This window comes from Patagioenas fasciata, chromosome 1, assembly GCF_037038585.1.
Source record: "Patagioenas fasciata isolate bPatFas1 chromosome 1, bPatFas1.hap1, whole genome shotgun sequence".
NCBI classification, from domain to species: Eukaryota; Metazoa; Chordata; class Aves; order Columbiformes; family Columbidae; genus Patagioenas; species Patagioenas fasciata.
The window spans coordinates 90,629,965-90,650,406 of NC_092520.1; the positions used below are offsets into that span (position 1 = coordinate 90,629,965).

Genomic DNA, 20,442 nt, shown 5'->3' on the forward strand with positions numbered 1-20,442 from the left:
TAGTGTAGCTGTTGTATGGCAGCCTTATTTAGGCATAAGATATAGTTCCAGACTTGATTTAGCCTTCCACTCCCTCCTTCCACTCCCTTCTGGCTGTGAAACAGAGTAGCACTGGCAAGAGTAATAAAAGGATTAATTATTGAAGTGGCTTGAATGTCAAGTGCAGTTCTCCTTTCAAGCTGCGCTGAGACACACAAGCTGTTTACTTTCCGAGAAGAATCTTAACAGGGGGCTTCAGTTGAAAGATTCCAGCAGCCTGCATCATGCGAGCTCTCACAGCTCAGCATTTATTTTTAAGGCCATTAGAATGAGATCCAGTTTGTCGCTGCCATTTTGAGAGTGTGGAGACTCTTAAAAGGGTGAGGGTGAAATAGATGTAACAAAAATGAGCGTAGGCATGGGCCACAGACCTGCTGCTGTACTTATTTCACTGCAAATTTGACTTTTTACACTCCAATATTGTGTAAGGAATATGATTATAGATTATGCCTCCCTGAAGTTACGAGCTCCCTGCAGTGGGGTTCATAGTCAGGCTCCCTCATCCACTGCACTGGGTGTAGGTGTCAAGATGGTGGGGTGGGCTGCAGGGGCCTCTGTGAGGAGTGGCCAGGCATGTGCTGGACAGAGCTGATTCCAGTGGACCCACACCTTAGTGCTGAGCCTCACAGCCAAGACATAGCACCTTGAGGAAAGCCTAAGAAAGAACAAAATGCTGCCCAGCAGTGAGGGGAAAAGTGTGAGCAACAGCTCTGCAACCACCCAGGTGGGAGGAGAAGCTGCAGGGATCCCCTGGAGAAACCATGTTGTTTGTCCCCTGCAGCTCATGGAGAAAACTATGCCAGACTGCACTGCAGCTGTGGAGGCCCCCAGGCCAGAGCAGATGGACATGGGCCTTGGAGGAAGCTGTAGCCTCTAGAGAGGAACCCAGAATGGAACAGGTCTCCCTGCCAAAAACTGCAGCCCACAGAGTACCACACAGGAGCAGTTCTTCCTGAAGGACTGTAACCTATGCAGAGGATCCTCATACTGAAGCAGCTCATGGACTGTACCCTGTGGGAGAAGGAAGGGAAAAGTGTCCACAGGGAGGAGCAGCCGCAAGGAGCTGTCATGGACTAACCACAACCTCCATGCCCATCCTCTAGCAACACGCAGAGTGGGGAGTGAAGGGGTACAGCTGGGCCTGGGAAGAAGGGGAGGTGAACAGAAAGGTGGTTTTTGTTTCTTGTTTTGGTTCTTGTTTCTCACCCTCCAACTCTTATTTTTAAATGGTAATAATTTTATTTTTTTTTCCCCCACATTGAGTCTGTTTTTCCTGGGACAGTAATTGCAAAGTGATCTCTTCGTCCTTATCTCAACCCATCAGCTTTTTCAACTTATGTTCTGGCTCTGTCTTGGTGAGGAGGGAGCATGGGGCAGCCAGCCAATGTCAGCCCACCACACTCACCCACCTGCACATTCACATACTGGGAACACCCACGTCATGCTTAGTCTGAATAAAATGACAGTTAACATTTTAACAGTGAGTACATTTATTGAAGTGTTTGAAGTTCTGCAGTCCATTGGACACCATTCATAACTTAAAGGCAACAGAACGTTGTGACAGGCTCCAACTGGAATATTAAAAAACCCACATAATTGTATCATTTAAGAAGTACAGTTACATTATTCAATCATTTTGGTCTTCATCCCAGTCTTTCTTTCCTGATGGAGGTTTAGGACCACCAGCTGGTTTTGCCATAATGATCTTGAAGATAATAGGGAAGTAGAAAAAGATAAGGTTAGAATCAGACTATTACTGCACCTCTTGTTGAAAACCGTATGATGCTTTCAGCATTCACTAATTTCATGCAGTTTCCCTACTCTGAATCTAAGCCAGTGAATATTATTACTCATCTAGTTAAGACATTCACAAATTATTTTGTTCTTGAAAATGGCAGAAGGTGAGCCCTGATACACAAAAAAGGCCTTTTACCTCACTTTTGCATGCAAATTAGGGCTTCAATTAGTCTACAGAAAGTGAGTGCTTAAATATGCTAATGAGTGACTGGCTTACAGGATGCACACTACAGGAAGCAGAAGAATTCACAGAGCTATTGTTCTGAATTACTGAGTCTAAATATCACACTTTAAAAGCATGAAGTCCACTAGTCCTATCCTGTTAAAGTCTCATTTTCTGCACTTGCTATAGTGACAAGTGTAAACCTAAAACTGCACTTGCCATCAACAAAAATTTGGTTTTAGGAGCAGAATTCATTTGCAAAGGCACAAAACCAAAATGTAACAATCAGCAAACATAAGATAGCAGTGTTAAGTGTCCCAAGGAAAGATACAGTCTGCCATGTGCTTGTCAATAATTAGCTCATGCATGCACTCACACACAGGTACCTCTCTGCTAGAGAACAGAGCTTACTGCACACTATTTTTCAGGTTCATCTTTCCAGTCATCCTTATCCCAATGTCCTTGTTGCTTAGGGGCTTTTGGACCGCCTGCTGTTTTTGCCATAATAATCTACAGAAATTTTACATGCAAATACATTTTTGCTAAAGTTCCACAAAAATATATAAAGAATTTTGTCATTAATATTCCAATCTCTATTTTTCCTAAAAGTTGGATTTTCATGTAAAAACAATACATGAGAAGGTGTCTTGTGTTAAATATTGTTCCTACAAAATTTAGGATAACTTTCTGGATCTAAGTATCAATTGCTCATAACGCTCCTATGGAGGCAGTAACATCCCAAATTACAAGTTCTTGAAGAAACTACTTCCTGGCTTTCAGAAACAAACTACATTTTCAAGTATCATATTTTTATGCCTTGCTTTCCGCGAAGATTCACATATTTTACATTAGTGTTCTGCACCCAAATTACAAGTGTAAACTTACCTGATCTACCCTTAGGACAGTTACTGCTGCATTTGTAGCTAGCTTGATTCCCCAGGACTTTCCAAGGTACGTGTCTAATACACCAGCTTCCAACATATCCTTCACAGCAGCAGCTTCAGCCTATCAGACAGGGAGAAAAACATTATTCAAAACTCTCTCAGGCTTCTACCTAGCAAGTTATTGGGCTTTTAAGGCCAGGTTTAAAACAAATTATCACTTTTATGACCTCCTCTTTTCTGTTCAGAAAACCTTCATTCCTTATCCATTAACAGGAAGACAAAGTAAGTAGCTACTAAAACTTATTCTCCATCACTTAGTTCAGAATCTCACTTATAAGGCCACTATACTACATGGAAAGTAACTGCTTGCTGATGAAAAAAAACACTTCAGCATTACAATTCTAAGAAGTTATTCTTCTAGGCTGTGCAACACAGAGCTTCAACGGTTTAAATTACTCTATAAATATTTCACAACGATAGAAGTATGATTAAATATAACCCTTACTGCAGATTACCAAATAACATGAAAGACTACTTACCTCAATATCAAATCCAACATTTTTGTTCCCTTCCTGATGCACAGCATAAAGTTTGGAGATGACCTCATTAGCCTTTACTCCAGAGTTTTCTGCCAGTGCTCGAGGAATGGCTTCAAAGGCCTCAGCAAACTTCTTGATGGCATACTGGTCGAGCCCAGGACAAGTCTGAAGTGAAATTGAAAACCATGTCAGCATTTCAAAAACCACACAATAGGGAAGTATTTTTGTCCATATTTTTAATTGATTTATAAGCATTAATACATACATACAGGTACAAAATGTGTATATTTTTGTAAGTCACATGTATGTTTAAGTACATACATGTGTGTGTGTGTGTATAAAAACAGAAAGTCCAAAAGCCCATTTCCTGTACCTCTCCATAAGATGTGATCTGCTTGGCTAACTCGATCTCTGTTGCACCACCTCCAGGAACAAGACGTTTATCCTGTGAACAGACCAGCCCAAAAAGCAAAGTTTTGCTTAAAGCATTGTATTCATTTCTACTTTTTAGAATTTATATATTCTATCAAGAACACAAAAGAACTTTATCCCACATAGACTTATTAAGAATCTGCTTCAGAACCAACATGCATTATAAGAGAAAATTACCAGAGTTTACTCATTCATTTCAAATGTCTTTGAAGAAAAACAGCTTCTTTTGTAAAAAGCAGAATAATAATGCAGGGGGGTTTGTGTCTGGGGTTTTTTGGTGTTTTTTAAAAAAAGTAACTTCAACTCTGCTTAACCATAATAGAATATCTAGTTTTTTTCATATTTTCCATTAACTGGTTGGGATATATGCAGTAATCCAACCAACTGCACACTAAGTTTAATATGTCAACATGTATCAGAAGATCTTGGCTTTATTCTGGCAGGTGAGGTTTTTTTGTTGTTGTGGTTTATTAACGTCTTGCCTGAAACTGACCTGTAGCTCAATTTTGATAACTGAAGTGTTCTGGTTACTTACCCTTGTGAGTACTTTGAAAGTATTGACACCATCATCCACTGCTCTCTCAATGTCATCCATCAGATTGTCTGTAGATCCACGAATGAGTATAGTAGAAATGGCACCATCCTCCTTTTCTGGTTAGACAGACATGTGCATTACTGAATTAAGTTTGTAACATGGAACATTGTACTTCTAAAACAGTAGCATTAGGAGTTCTACAGAACATACATACCATGCTTAAACACAACAACTTGTGTATCCCCAACCTCTGATAAATACACACTATTGCAGTGACCCATTTCTTCTAGAGTAGGGGGAGTCTGGAAAAAAAAACAAGAGCTAAGATGTGAACCTGCTCATCACTTCTCCCCCTTTTGCTCTTCATTTGAAAAGTCCATACCAGTCTGGGTAGGGCTGTTGCACCAACAGTTTTGCACAGTCTTCTCAGATCCCACTTTGAGTTCAACCTTTAAAAACAAGTTACCAGAACATGTTAACACACACAAGTAGGTCTTAACTTTGCAGAATTTTGTGAACTAATGACAACTATCAAAATTTACGGCATCAACTTATAAAATCCACTCATCTATTTTTTTCAAGTTATAATTACCCTTTTCAGGGATGCTATGCAAAGACTATTTTCTAAGAATTTACAAACAAGAAAAATAGTTCAAATACACGGAAATTATCAAACTTCATCTTCTAGTGCATAAGACTTAAATTGATCTTTACAGAAGCTCTGTAAAAATCCTTCTTTGTTATATAAGAGATTACAGTATAATGTTTCATTTCCAGAAGTTCAAACCATTTGGACACCATCAATAAAGTTACACCTTTCAACAAAAGACCACTTATTTGTGAGATGTGAGACACGCTGCTAGTAATTTGGCTTTATGCTGTGCAGAATGTATTTCATGCACATACAAAAATGGTTTAGTTATAGATAAGAAGATTTAAGGCCCACAATAATGACAGAAAAGTATTAAGGATTAGTTATTCCATCCATTAATACAGTAGTGATGCATGGAGGTGCACGTCATAATTACTAAAGTACCACATGAGGACTGTGACCAGGAGAGACCATCATGGTAAAGTCTTATATGCCTTCGAGGCCACATTCCTCTTTACTAGATCCACAAAATTTGATACTCTTGATTTCAGTTGTGCTATAAAAGCACTTAAATGAGAATGACAGTACCATATAAACAAGTTACTCCCCAATTAGCTGTCATACAGAAGTAAAATACTATCAAAAACCATAAGCTATAAAACAATCAAATTGCAGCTAAGGTTCAGATACATTAGAAAAACAAATAGCCTGCAATATTTTGTTTCTGATTTATTTGAGAGGCAAGAGACAATACGGTAAATACATTCCATAAACCTGGTAGATCCAATGTTTTTATGTTCTTCTAGTACTTACCTGACTAACATAAGATTGTATTTGTTGGCATAATGAAGTGCCATGTCTGCCACTTTGCCACCTGTCACTACTACATTTGCACCACTATCAGCAATAGCTTTGACTTGCAAATCCATTAGGTTTTCTTCTCCCTTGCTGAAATTCATCAGTTCTTCAGCATTCTTTATAAGCACGGTACCCTAGTAAAACATATACATCATTATCGATTCAGTTTTAACTACAGGCTGAAAAGTTTTTGACAAACCATTTTGTCTTCCAACCTACGCAAGTCATCCCAACCTCAAGTCATCCTGTTTTACAATACTGCCACCCTTCCCAGGCAATGGTGTAAAACAAGTCAAAAATAGGGCAATTCTAGTATTTCTAGACAACCTTGACATTTAAACAGTCTAGCACCTAGTTTGGTTCTAATAACCCAACAAAACTGACAACTCCCTACTCCCAATAACTTTGTAAAGCAAAATTAGGTTCAGACATTTTCTATGAACTTTTTTAAACTAATGAACTCAATATTAACAAAAATATCTCAATCACCAAGTGTCAAGAATATTTATAGTTAAGTCTAAAAATAAGAGCACATCAGCATAAATAGATATCTAACTCATTTTGAGCTTTTACATACCTTAGTTTCAGTTATCATGCCATCAAAAGGGCAGGAATACACAGCTATTTTTGCATCTTTGACAGAAGTAACATCTCCTTCAGTTTCTTTTTTAAAAACCATGCCATGCAGTACTGAGGAAGCAGAGATACCAGCACCCTGAAAGGAAAGAAATGGAATGAGGCAAAGTTGTATTATTGATCTTTTATTGTCAGAAAGCTGCACCACCCTTTATGAAAAGCGATCTTTACGTTGATTTGAATGCAGCAACCTAAGTTTTCATTGCAGCCCAAAGAAACAAGACTTAAGCTGACTTAGAAACATCAAACATGGTATTACATGTTCCCATTTTAAGATTAGTTGGTGGTCTAGCTTATGGCCTGTGACATTCATTTTCTTGCTCAATTTATTACATATTTATTAGCAGGGTAAAAACACAGGGAAATTCATAGTAGATATAAGCTTGCTCCAGTCCTACATACCACACTGAGACGTAATGCCATTGACAAAAAGAATACAAGATTAGATCACTACATTTCCGCCAGTCTGCATCGTAGCCTAATCTTGTGAGTACTTCTACAGTAAAAATGCAATCAAAATCCCTGTGTATAATTAAGTTAATGTATTTAACTAAGTATAAACTTTCAATGTTAATTAATTTCATTTCTGAAAGCTGCTACTGGGCACAAAAAAGGAGCATAAAGACCCATTTCCAAAACTTATTATGCGTGTCGTAACACAACAGAGATTAGAACAGAAAATGCACTTTTTAAGTTCAAAGATATAAAAACTTTCATTAAACTGTTTAACTTAACAATACAGTAAAGCTAGCTACTTCCAACTTACCACAATTTTGCACACTCTGATGTTATCAACATTGAAATGACCAGAATCAGGAAGAATAGAAACTGTGGAAAACAAAAAGAATCTGTGTTGCTTAACAAATAAAGTAGAACAATGAAACCATAAATAATGCCTAGTTTTTCTGAAGTACTACGATTCAGTGGTTTGAAATGCCTGCCTAAGTTTAAGGCAATTAAAATCTGATAATAACCAACATCAAAAGAAACAGAAATTTTCCATTTACAACATAGTAATCAGAAAGTAACATCTATTTTGGCTGCTCAGTTAAATTAAGTCCAAATACTCATTTTCACACACACATTCAAAAGTTGAGTAAACACTTAAACTAAAGGTGAAAGTTTCTTCTTTGACATCTAAAGGGAGAAAGTAACAACACAACTACAGTCTTGCTTCCATTGTTCTGTGGTTGAGAATAGTAACAGCTTGTCTGAAGCCTAATACATCTTCCTAATGATGAAAAAGAAGACAGATTTCTACTTTAAGATGACTAAACAGCTATTTCTATAAGCATATAGTACAAAACACAGACCTTTTCTGAGCCACAATGCCAATGAAGAGTTCAACACAAGAAAGAAGATAGTACTAATTTCAGAGGATAAGGTATTTCATCCAATTCAACCTGATAAACTAACCATAGCTTTTATCTTATGCGAAGACACTATTAATGACGATACGCAAACTTCCTCAGGTTTTTTAGATATATGCACACATCTGTTCTTGTCCACTTACCACAGGCCTGAGCAATAAGCTTTGCTAAAAACTGTTCATTGCCATATTGTTTGCTCATCACTGAAGTGTGCAACAAAGATGCCACCTCTTCAACATCTCGAAGGTTCTTTGCAGAACAGCACACCAAATCTGGCAGAATTTCTAGGGCTTTCTTGCAAGCCTTTTCATAGCCTTCAATCACCTGTGTGGCAAACAATAAATATTCACTACATCACTATGCATTCATACTGCTTCTACCTCCTTTTCAAAGGGCCATAAACATTACCAAATGCAAAACCTTACAAGGGAAGCAATCACAAGCAGCAAAACATATACCATCCTTTATACACCTCTATAATAAAAATTAGTTCAGAAGGAAGCAGACGATTCACAGTATTATGATCCTAGAATTCTGACCAACAGAAATCTGATTCAAGCCGTGTGAATTCTAAATAACAATATAACTTGCCTCTGAGACTGATAACCCCATCCTCAGAAGGTCTTCTGCCATCTCCAGAAGAACTCCAGCAAAAACAAGGACAAAGTTTGTTCCATCTCCAACTTCTTGCTCTTGCATGTGGGAAGCCATCACAAGCATTTTTGCAGCAGGATGCTGGACCTTTACAAGAAGTTACACATCTTAGTTACTAACATCCCACCTAGACTACAGCTCCAGGTTTTTTCGTGATCCAGCATAAGCTCCCTCATTCAAACTGTATCTAAAGATACTAAGAATGTGTGAAATAGCAAAATAAAACAGCGCAGACTATCTTAATTGGCTGACTTCCCTGATAAGCCAAAGTACAAACATACGGAAGAAAATATCTAAGAATGGAACATTTCCCCTACAACATGAATTAGACATCCCTGACATTGGTTCTATTCTATTTTTACAGGATGCAGTAGCTTCACAATCAAGGTCTGCAACAGGAAAGTAGCCTGAAGTTTAGATCTTCAAGCTGAATTCATATGTGTAACATGTCAAGTAGATGTCTAAATTACATTTTAATTCTAGGGTTTTTATCTGCTTAAAGGTCACACTGCTTTCCCATTCTTTCGAGGAAATGCAATAAAAGTACTGTATTCTTAAATAAAATTAGAGCAGATGTCATTTTGTCCCAGAAAGTAACATGCGCAACTCATTAGACTAAGTAACTAGTCTGATTATTTTTTGAAAACAGAACTGAGACTTCCACGGTTATTCTACTTACAAACACTAACATAACGCATTAAGTAAGGAAATACTTAATACTTATACCATTTCTATCAGTAAGTATAGAATTCAGTAAAATATCATTTATGTTGTGATACAAATATGAATTTGATAATAAGAGAAAAAGGTAGAACAGGTCAGTCTTTCCACAATTTTACTGTATTCACAGCAGGATGCTGCTACATCCTCAGTTTCTTAAATCCAATTAACATATTCTAAGCAGATAGGAGAACATGGCAACCACCAGCCCTGGGAGATTAACGCAACAGCTATTTCATTCAGAGTTTTCCAAACACTGTATTGTCTAGACATAACTTCTTCTAAATCTACACTGGTTTAAGAGGAAAAAAGTAGGCAATTATTAAGCATCTCCTGCAACTACTTAATGCTGCTTTACAGAAGAGTTCTATTCCTCACTGTGGATTATGGCCCATTGACTTTACTTAAATCCAGGGAAAAATGTAAATGACTTACAAAATCATATATGTAAATCATCTGGCAGGGTGACATGTATTTCCTTATTAACATTCAGAATCATAGCAGCCCATGAACAGAAACACTAGCTCATGACTGACATCTTCTGAAGCAAGAAAACTTACCTCCAGCTCTCTCAAGATGGTAGCAGCATCATTTGTAACAAAAAGCTTCTCCAAATGATTGATAACCATTTTGTTCATTCCTAACAGGGAAAGAACAAATAAAATTATTCATTAGGTAAACGTAATTCTTTACACAGATACTGCTTCATAACTTTCAGGTATATCTTACAAATTAAAACATTAGCCCCACTTATAATTTAAGTGTGGGGGACTCTGGTGGGTCCGTGGATTTCCTGACGGAGGGCTTGGGAACAGAAATTAACCTTGAAGATATTAAGGCCTACCCATGAGAAAGATGGGAGTAAAGGAGCATCCGGAGAAGTTAAGGACGTATTCGTGAGAGAGAAGGGAGTAGAAGAGTAACATGGATGATAGCAAAATTAGCCAGAGATGTTACTGCTGTAACTTGTAACAAATAGTGAAGAGACACATGAATTGGTAAAACTGTATAAAAATGTACTTGTGGCAATAAATGGCATCTACTACTTTCATCCTGGAAGAACTTGGTCTATGTCATTTGTCCATCTCAACCACGACATTTAAGAACCTAAAAGATTTTTGTGAAATAACACTTGGAAATGTGTTACATTAAGGACAAATCAACAGTTTCTAAATAGGCAGTTTTCTCTTCAGAAATATTAGTACATCATTTAATTAATCAACAGTGGAAAACACCTTTTGCTTTGGTATATCTGACCGGACATGGTATGGTTATGTTCATTAAGACTATCTACCAAGATATTGTCTTGAATTTTTGTAGGTTGTCCATATAGCAGTAAGACAGCAAAAAAAACATAGTAACTGGTACAAAAACCTGACAAAGGCAAGTATATTGTGCATAGCTTAAGAGCTTTCCAAGCAAAGTCTGATCTGTGTGGCCACAAAGACTACAGTTAGATTCCTAGAGCAAGTCCTATGTGTTTGCTCAAGAAACAAACAATCATTGTTTTGTTGAGGTAGGTTTAGCCTTCAAACATAACATTTTGCTCAAAAATACTACAATACTTCTAAGATTTATTTACCATTTGGTCCATAAGCTGTACGGGTGGTTTGAGCAAGTTCTTTGCATGCCTGGATGTTCCTATAGACAGCTTCTTCTAGTCCTGAATAATGCTAAAAAAAAAAGAAATGATCTGCTCAGAATTAAGCTTTCTAGCAAAAAAAAAGGCACGAACTTGTCATTTCTCATCAAAGCAGCAATGACCTATTTAGTTTGTGACAGTTCTTGATTAATTTAGATTGATAATTCACTTAAAAGTTTATCAGAAACCAAACCTTACCCACAGACAGTAAGAACTACTGTGTACTCAACTAGGCAGCTCAGCAGGCACACTAAGTTTCTGAACAGTGACTCCATTTTCACTACAGTTTATGTCTCTTAAGTCTTTCAAAATGAGTTAGTTGCATGTCAAAGGGAAACAGAAAATAATTTAACACAAAAATAATTTAATTCAGTTCTACATTCAAACGTGTGGTTGCAAAGTTCAGAACCAGGATGACTCAGAAAATATTTGTGTTTGAGAAGCTGATCTGCCTGGCTTCAGTTTGGAAACCTTAAGGAGGGATCCCTAGAAAGGGCCTTAAGAGCAGAGTAGAACGTACTATGTTGGCTGTAAGAGAAGGGACAAAGGTACTAGTAATATTTCCTTTCTAAACAGAAAACTAAGAACTCAGAATACCGGCTGCCTCCTCTTTTTTAATAACAGACATCTTTTGATATTCTGGCCTTTATTTCTCTATTAGAAACCAGCACCTAAGCCACTTTGTTTCCCTGCTCTCCCCCTGCCCTTCACATATGCCATTCTTTGTCCTCAGCGCCGACTCTGAAATGAAAAATAGAGGGCTGAGTTGCTAACTTCACTTTCCTATTCATTAAGAAACTGCAACCAGAAATTTTCTTTTTATTTTCCCTCACAATGAAAAGAAAATCCTGCTTGCTTTCTGCCTGCTTATTCAAAGAAAGCTTCTGCTTTATCAGGCACAGTCCTTGAGTACTACCAAGATCTCTGATACATTAACGTTAAATACAATGAAAAAGCATTTATGGAAAGGGAATATATGGAAAATTTCACGTTACTCTACAATACTGACGAAGGTGCTTTTCTTACGGGCAGTGTAACAGGGAAAAAAGGCTCCCGAAACACAAGGCCGTTCCGACGCCGCCGCTACAGCCGAGGCGCGGTTCGGCCACACAGCCCGCCAGAGCTCACCACCGCCCGGGCTGCTGGCCGGCACACACGGCCCCAGCTCGCCAGGCAGCGGGAACCCACCGAGCGTCCCCGAGGTGGCGGGACGGTGGAGCGGGAGCCGGGGGGGCAGGGCAGGGATGCCGCAGCCGGCAGAGCTTTCTCGAAGGGCCGCGTGCGCCGGGCGCCGCCTTCCTACCTCCGCCCTCCTACCTCCGCCGCCCCGTGCCCGCGCGCCGAGCGGCGGCGCGAGGCGGGTCCCCGCCCCCGCAACGGCCGCCGAGGGGACGGAAGGCGGGAGGGAAGCGCGGAGCCCCCTCAGGCCCCCGCCCCGCGGGACGCATGGAGCTGCCGGGCGCTGCCGGGCCCCGCCGGCCTTCCAGAACCTTCCCCGCGCCGCCACGATAAGACTCCCCCGCCCCATCCTCCTGAGTGAACAGCGCCCGCCCGCCCGGCGCCGCCCTCACCTTCGCCCCCTCCTTGAGCATCTGGGCGAAGCCCGGGGCTTTAGGGACGTGCAGCGCCATCTGAGCTCCGCTCCTGCCGGGCACCGCAGCGCGACGGGGGACGACGGGAGAGAAGGATCGCGCAGGCGCGCTGGGGCAGCCGGGCTGCTCGCAGGCACGACGAGTTGCGCCCAAGGATTGTCGATAGTGGGGCGGAGGGCCGTGAGGAGGCGGGGACGCGGTTGCTGCTTCTCCCCAGAGCTGACGGTGTGTGGCGCTCGGCTCCGGTCGAGCCCGCTCCTCAATCGGAAGGGTTTCCTGAAAGCTACATTACGCCTGACGTGTCTCCTGGCAGGCCCGACTCAGCCCGCCAGAACGCCAGGTGAAGGCTTCTGAGCGCCTAAAAGAGAATGGAGCTCGGTAGAACGGGCAGCATGTAGAGGCTGGTGACTCGAGAGATGACTGGCTTACTTTGTGGCTGTGCGTTTTCCTTTGGGTAAAGAAAACCAACCCAAGTCGATGGTTCACCTCACTTTTCCAGTACTTGTGTAACATCTATGTCATTTATTAAAAGGAAAAGAGCCCAGCTCATGTTTTTCTGAAATAAGTAAGGCACCACTGCTTAATTCATTGTGCTGCTGGTAACTCACCACCTCTTTTTGTCAGTAGTGCCGAGTGGTGGTGTCCTTTCCTAGGAAATATTGTCCATGTATTAAAGTGATGTGTGGTATCATGGTGGCTGATGTTGGCTCCTCCAGTCTCTCTTTCACTGCAGAGTTCAGCATACTGTCTCCCAGGCATTTTTCGGAATACGTGTAGAGATACTTGTCAAAGAAACAGCTAAGAGCCTTCATTGACACTGGTCATAAAACTTTGCAAACTCCAGCTGAGTATTTGGCTTAGTACATACCTGACTTGTTCAAATGGCATCAAAATGTATTGATAGGAAAACTAAATACAAGCAAATCCTTCTCATTCAGGGTAATCCCAAGTAATATGCATGCTACAAGACATGCTGAAGAGTACTGTGGAGGCTCACCTAGACATCTCTACAAGTAGCTGATGTCCACTTAGGAGGCAGTGGAGCTCCTTCTATATGGAGCTGCTTTAGGTTTGATTTGAGTTTTATTTACTTTGCTGATGTGCCACACAAAATCAATTGTACTGTTTCAAGAACTTCAAGGCATAAGAAATAATACTGCTGTGCCTGAGCCTATAACCCAACGGAGACTGTTGCTCCACCTCTGCATCACAAATAGGCCACCTGCAAGGTTAATTAAATTACTTGATATGTGCTGGGTAAGCAACATGAAGAGGACACACTTGAGTTAGTTTTGCCCTCCTGTAGTTCTTAAAATTCAGCAGGTTTTAACCTATAACACATCATGGCAGTGTAGAAAAAAGTGGTGATAGAAAACAAAACTACATAAAGCACCCTATGGGTGAACTTCAAAAAATCTGTATGCAGTTTTGCTAGAAGTACTTAGAGGTAGATACCAGTTGAAGCAGAAGAGGTAAGCTCTTCGGTCCTGACTATCATGGCCAAGGAGTGTGAGCACTGCCAAAAGGAAGTGCTGGGGTTTGTCATAGTGGGCATAACCCCGTTTATCCCTCTTTTCTCTCTTCCAATGTATCTGCACCACAGTGCAACCAGGAAAGAAGGAAATGTCTGTCCTGTTCTACAGCCAAGATACAGGAAACTGTAGTTTATAAGTGACTTCTGTAATCTATTGTAAGCCATGGAGATCAGAGGAAGTACCTACTCGTAAATCGATGCAGAAGACTTTTCATAGTCATGAGCATGAAGTCATGTGCATTATATCAATAGTTGAATTCATTCTCATCAGAGACAGTCATTTTAGGGCAGAGAGGAAAGATGGTTCAAGTGGTTAGATTGCTCATTAGTAACTGGAGGATTTTTCAGTTCTTTGAGACTAATACCCTGCAAGACTTCAGGCAAATCGCTAGTGATTCATCAGCATTAAAAAGTTTTGTCACTTTTTTACCATATATTTTACATTCTCGGTGCCATCATCTGGGTGTAGGTACCTCATTGTTGCAGGACTTAACCTGAATACATTTTTTTCCAGGCAGGGAATAAAATGGTTAAATATGAAATTGCTTCCTGGAAAATTTGCAGTCTTCAGCCAGAAGGACAGCCCCTCCTTTCCTGGGGATTATTGCTAACCTGGGCTTAAATTAGGAGGCCTGAAACAGTACTGATTTGTATTAAAAAATGTTTCCAAGCTCATTGGCGTACATTGGTATTATTATCTTTCCTCAATTTTCACCAAGACAAATATCAGAGCAATCAAGGTAGTAGTGTGTAGGATGCTAAAGAAATGGGATTTTACTATTAAAAACACTTCTCAAGCTTACATTAATTGTAACCACTCCATAACAAGAAAGACTGAATATTTATCTCTTCATAACTTCTGAACTCTGTTCTCTGACTTTCCAGGGGTGGCCTATGTTAACTCAGAAATTAAATCAAGGGTTATTACTGCCTGGAAATGTGGCATGTTAACCTTGTGAGCATTCATCTTACTAAGAAGCTGATATTCCCTTTCTGAGTCTTCAGTAATTAAAATGCTGTTATATAATTAGTCTCTCAAGTGATTCTATATAGGAAACGTAGCTTCTACAATGTTGCACCTACAGCAAAAAGCAAAGTCAGTTCATGCCAGCCAACAGTAACTATTGCAGCATTGCATGGCGTTTCTTGTTAGGTCAACTCTGCTCAAGTAAAATAAGTAAGTTGGAGGTGAAAGATTCAGCTCTTCTTATTCAGTACTTCAGCTGTCCAGTTCACTCCAGTTTAGGCTTACTTCCTAAGTGTTGCTTTTGCTTGAAGAAGTAAACTTACCCATCTTTGTTTCTACTCATAATGTTGCAGACTTAGAAAGTCAGTGTTGCTCAATGATTCCATTTTCCAGGTCTACAATTTTTAGCAAGGACAATATCCACAAAGGCAGCCCATCTCTGTCTGAATGTTTCACCTCTGCATTCTCCTTCCGATTCTCTCAAATCCCCTCTTGCCAACCATTTGTGCACCCATCTGATGAATCAGATAAGGGAACTGATCTGCATTAAGACTAACCCAGAAGACTCCTGGACAGCTGTCGAGGGTTTAGATTGTGGGGTGACAATAAAACCCTGGCAGATGTATTGTTAACCTCCTCTCCCCCCTCCACTTCCCCCTTTTGCCCCTCCCTCTCCCCGCTTCCCACTCAGGACAGGCGATCGGGAGGGAGAGAAGGACAGAGAGAAGAGAGTTGGAAAAATTAAAGATGTTTTACTAATGCTACTAATAAGAATAGAGAAAATAATACAAAATATACAAAACCAGTCTTGAAAGTCTCAGCAACTGCAGAGCCAGCACCCAAAGTCCTGGATTAGACTCTGTAGCCAACCGGAGCTGGATTCAGTCTCTCACTAGGCCTCAGTTCACAGGGACAACTAGCAAGGTCCTCTCCTAATGTCGGCCATAAGCAGAAGGGAAAAGGAAAAAAGGGACGAGATCCTCATGATCTCCCACTTTTATATGAAGTATTCACGTGAATGGAATGTTATACACCGTTGGTCAGTCTCTTGGTCACCGGTTTCTCGTTGCCCCTCTCGCGAGATGTCCATCCGTGCTTATCAATAAGTTTGCATTCCATTGCTAGGTTTACCAAAACATGTGTCTGGTTCTCCAGGAAAATGCAGCTAATATGAAGGCTTTAGCTGACAGGCAAAATTCACTAAAAGAGAAACTTGTTTTTTAACAAAACCAGGACAACAGCTTTCAGCTTTCCTGCTCACTGCATGGCTGCGCAAAGCCTTGGGCTGGCACAAGGAAAGATGGATCCTTTCTGCAGCAATGCTGCCTTATACTGTCTTCAAATATTTCTGGAACTGCTCTGTTGGTACAGTGCTTTTATTGAAGGTTATGCTAGCTACTGTTTTAAAAGCCAGAATTCCAATAAAGATAAGATATATATGTACGTTTATGATTATGAATATATGCACTATACATATATATTAACCTGTATTAAACTATCACAAAACCACCTCTCTGTTACAATCAGGAGTTGGTTGCGACTTACTGTCTAATCACGACTTTGACTTGGCCTTGATCTTTTTTTAGCTACTCATCTATACCATTTATATTCTGCACAGACATTGCCATGCTAAAAGACCATCCAAAGGTCAGAGGGTTGGCTATTGGCAGTTGGTTGCCCTTTCACCAGCCAAAATCTATTACTGTACACGTGGAAATCCCCAGCTTATCTGTAGACACATGTTTGTGAAATTTTTGGATGGTAAAATTTTAACAAGATCTTGGGAAGTTCATCAAAAGGACAGAATGTTAATTTCTACTTGCTTATCCAGCAGTGGGAACCTGAGCAACTGGAAAACAAGGGACAGGAAAGTATTTGCTGAATTTGTTGTAATGACATCTGACTGTGATTTTCCAGTGACACTGACATCTCACCAATGAAAAAATGTGAGTGGCATGTTGAGGGAAGCCCGAGGACCATACCTAGTTTGCTTATCAGGGTTATACCTGAAACAGAGAACTGTGAACTACATAGGGCTGAAGATTCAGGGTCAACATAATTATCTTAGTAACAGCAGCAGCAGTCACATCAGCTTTTCCCAGACTGTGCTTATCTCACTTGTGACATAATGAGAAGGAGCACTCTAATCAACTAGAGTACTTCTAATAACTAAGTACTCTTTAGGTCATAGGTCCACAGCTCCTGGGTTAAACACTACCGTCATCCTGGGCTTATCTTGCTTGCTGGTGCAGAGGTTTGTGAGCCAGAGAGGAAAGCAAGATTTCCTTATCATTTGTGTATTCTTACCTCAGTGTATGTGCTTTCTGGTGTAGATAATCCAGTTAGCTCAAGTCACTGGAAAGCATGCCTGGGGATTTAAGAGGAGTGTTGCCTTTGCATGGGATCAGTAGATTAAATTGTTTGAAAATGTTGACATATTAAAATAGTGATTACAGTCCCCAGCTGAGTTCAGGATCCAGTATGTTTGATCCAATCTGCACAAGTGGCAAGAATTCAGAGGTTCCTCTAAGCAAACAAGATTGGAAAGGATGATCGCCTCTAAAAGGAATTGATGCTGTTTGTATTGATTTTGTATTCCAGGTACAATGAAGGTATGAAATCGTGCTGTGAAACTGGTCCAGTACACACAAAAATACAATTCAAGAGCCTCTGCTTCATGAGAGAAAGCAAAATTGTTGACGTCTTTCTGGTTTTGATGTCTTAAGAAAGCAAGCATCATTGGGCAAAAATTACATGTCTTCTAGATGGTGAGGTCTGTTTTGCATGAGGAGGTCAAATCCAGGATCAGATATGGGCTAGAGAAACATCTCTCTTCAGTTTTCCAAGTGGTCATATGGGTACCTTTTTCCAGTGAAGTGCACAGAAGCATGGAAATACCTAGAAATACAAGCCACCCTCTATTGAAAGTTTGGCTGTTCTTGTTAGGCTGGGAAGAATTTATCAGTACCTATGTGGATGTGGAAACTTGGAGAATATGAAACTGAGGAGTGAGGGAAATAGGAATTTTAAGTTCTAATTAGACACGATAGGAAATAGTGGAAGAGGATAGTGGGGTCAGCATTGAATAGATGAAGGCTTCTGCAGAAATAGCACACAAATGAAGTCATGAGGAGTAAAATAAATAACAACTGTCTGCAGACTCCTGGAAACAAGCTACTGCTACACTTGATTTGCTCTTCATTTAGCTCTGCAGAAACTAAATAGAAAAATGTGTAGCTAAAAGGTAGCATTCAGAGATCAAGGCAACAACTTATGTTGGTTGGCACCTGGGCCACTGAGACCTGTGGTCTTCTTTCTTCGCTGTGTCATGCCGTGAATTGGATGCCCAATCTGGAACTTTTTAAGGATGGTCTAAAACAGTACTAGATCTTCAGGAAAAAAGACAGAGATTTTTCCCATTTTAAATACTTTATTTCTCATACTGTCCCCATTCTTATTTGGGGATTAATTTTACGGTTCTTAATCGTGTGTTGTCTGAATATACCTGTGGAGAAGTCCATTAATTCTCCAGAACTCAGGTCAGTGGGAGCCTCCTGGTTCACATGCCTCTGAATTGGGCCCTTCTTGCTGCCAGCATAGAGTGTGACCCACCAGCATGACCTGGGTAACTTCTGTGTGTCCCAGTATTTCTTGGATACTCTGCCAGCCCTGTCTGCCAGCTACTCAGAAACTGGCCTGCATCCATGCTTGGTTGTGAATCAAAATAATTCCAAAGATACCTTTGCAGCCCTCATTTCTGCACTGCATGGTCTTCCTGGCTGTAACTAAGAATCATAGCTTGCACAGTAATGCATAGTCTTTCCTACATGATTCTTGAAGTGTTTAAAGAAATGTTCAATGAATAAATGTTGTGCCCTTCTGCAAAACAGGAGATACTGTACCACGTTGTACAAATAAAGGAGTCACGCCATAGTGCAGTAAGGGCCAAAGGCCACGGAATGGATTCATGCCAAAAGTTGGGGCTATTGCACAGGACTTGTTCCCAGTATTGCATGCGAAATCCCAGAAGTGTGATCTTGTGTATGACCTGTAGACACATCACCTATCACCTAAAAAAACTGTCAAGTTGAAGAATATACCATCTCTATCTAAGTTCCACAGTAAAGAAAAAAGCAACAGGTATAAATTAATAAAATACTTAGGGACAGATAGCATAGTACCACAGAAGCAGTGCAACAGAGTTTACATAAAAAGAATAAGCATAGAACATTTTCTAATAGACAACTTCAAAATAGGTAATTGTGAATGTACTCATGTTGTAATATGTCCAACAAAAGAAAAGTTAATGCCCTGGAGGTTTATTTAATAATGTACATCTAATTAGCAGGAAGTCATGTTTGTACTGTGCTATGATGATAGCTAAAGCTACCAAAATACTGCATTACTTTGTTCACTCAGATTTGCATGTATTTGATAAGTACTTGATCTACGGACACTTTGCATACTACACAATAAATGGGTGAAAAGAGAATGAGCAGTGGATGTGGTCTGCCTTGACTTCAGTAAAGCCTTTGACACAGTCCCTCACAGCATCCTCACAGCTAAATTGAGGAGGTGTGGTCTAGACAATAGAGTAGTGAGGTGGGTTGCAAACTGGCTTAAAGAGAGAAGCCAGAGAGTGGTGGTCAATGGTGCGGAGTCCAGTTGGAGGCCAGTATCTAGTGGAGTGCCTCAGGGGTCAGTACTGGGGCCAATATTATTCAATATATTCATTAATGATTTAGACGAGGGAATTGAGTGTACTATCGGCAAGTTTGCTGATGACACTAAGCTGGGAGGAGTGGCTGACACGCCAGAAGGCTGTGCTGCCATCCAGCGGGACCTGGACAGGCTGGAGAGTTGGGCGGGGGATAACCTGATGGAATTTAACAAGGGAAAGTGTAGAGTCCTGCATCTGGGCAGGAACAACCCCAGGTTCCAGTATAGGTTAGGGAATGACCTATTAGAGAGCAGTGTAGGGGAAAGGGACCTGGGGGTCCTGGTGGACAACAGGATGACCATGAGCCAGCACTGTGCCCTTGTGGCCAGGAAGGCTAATGGCATCCTTGGGTGTATTACAAGGGGGGTGGTCAGTAGATCGAGAGAGGTCCTCCTTCCCCTCTACTCCGCCCTGGTGAGACCCCATCTGGAATATTGTGTCCAGTTCTGGGCCCCTCAGTTCAAGAAGGACAGGGAACTGCTGGAGAGGGTCCAGCGTAGGGCAACAAAGATGATTAAGGGAGTGGAGCATCTCCCTTATGAAGAAAGGCTGAGGGAGCTGGGGCTCTTTAGTTTGGAGAAGAGGAGACTGAGGGGTGACCTTATTAATGTTTATAAATGTATAAAGGGTGAGTGCCACGAGGATGGAGTCAGGCTCTTCTCAGTGGCAAACAGTGATAGGACAAGGGGCAATGGGATCAAGCTGGAACACAAGAGGTTCCACTTAAATTTGAGAAAGAACTTCTCAGTGAGGGTAACAGAGCACTGG

The 20,442-nt window shown here is 40.7% G+C and overlaps 1 protein-coding gene across 4 annotated transcripts in view; it reads right to left on the reverse strand.

Annotated features, from left to right (window-relative positions):
* CCT8 (chaperonin containing TCP1 subunit 8) overlaps window positions 1-12,587 on the reverse strand; it is a 56,846-nt gene extending 44,259 nt beyond the window's left edge. Inside the window, exons 1-16 of one of the 4 annotated variants that reach the window (XM_065862620.2) lie at window positions 12,433-12,587; window positions 10,802-10,892; window positions 9,780-9,859; window positions 8,437-8,586; window positions 7,989-8,169; window positions 7,242-7,303; window positions 6,417-6,554; window positions 5,795-5,973; window positions 4,772-4,838; window positions 4,604-4,691; window positions 4,390-4,505; window positions 3,796-3,867; window positions 3,423-3,587; window positions 2,885-3,004; window positions 2,386-2,509; window positions 1,512-1,744 (exon numbers count right to left, since the gene is read on the reverse strand). In XM_065862620.2, coding sequence (XP_065718692.1) covers window positions 2,417-2,509; window positions 2,885-3,004; window positions 3,423-3,587; window positions 3,796-3,867; window positions 4,390-4,505; window positions 4,604-4,691; window positions 4,772-4,838; window positions 5,795-5,973; window positions 6,417-6,554; window positions 7,242-7,303; window positions 7,989-8,169; window positions 8,437-8,586; window positions 9,780-9,859; window positions 10,802-10,892; window positions 12,433-12,492 — 1,662 coding nt within the window. In that variant the 5' untranslated portion in view covers window positions 12,493-12,587 and the 3' untranslated portion in view covers window positions 1,512-1,744; window positions 2,386-2,416. Of the gene's footprint in view, window positions 1-1,511; window positions 1,745-2,385; window positions 2,510-2,884; window positions 3,005-3,422; window positions 3,588-3,795; window positions 3,868-4,389; window positions 4,506-4,603; window positions 4,692-4,771; window positions 4,839-5,794; window positions 5,974-6,416; window positions 6,555-7,241; window positions 7,304-7,988; window positions 8,170-8,436; window positions 8,587-9,779; window positions 9,860-10,801; window positions 10,893-12,432 lie in introns of those variants that run through there. The other 3 variants (XM_065862619.2, XM_071810254.1, XM_065862621.2) reach the window with 3 other exon arrangements.
* Window positions 12,588-20,442: the final 7,855 nt, after the last annotated feature.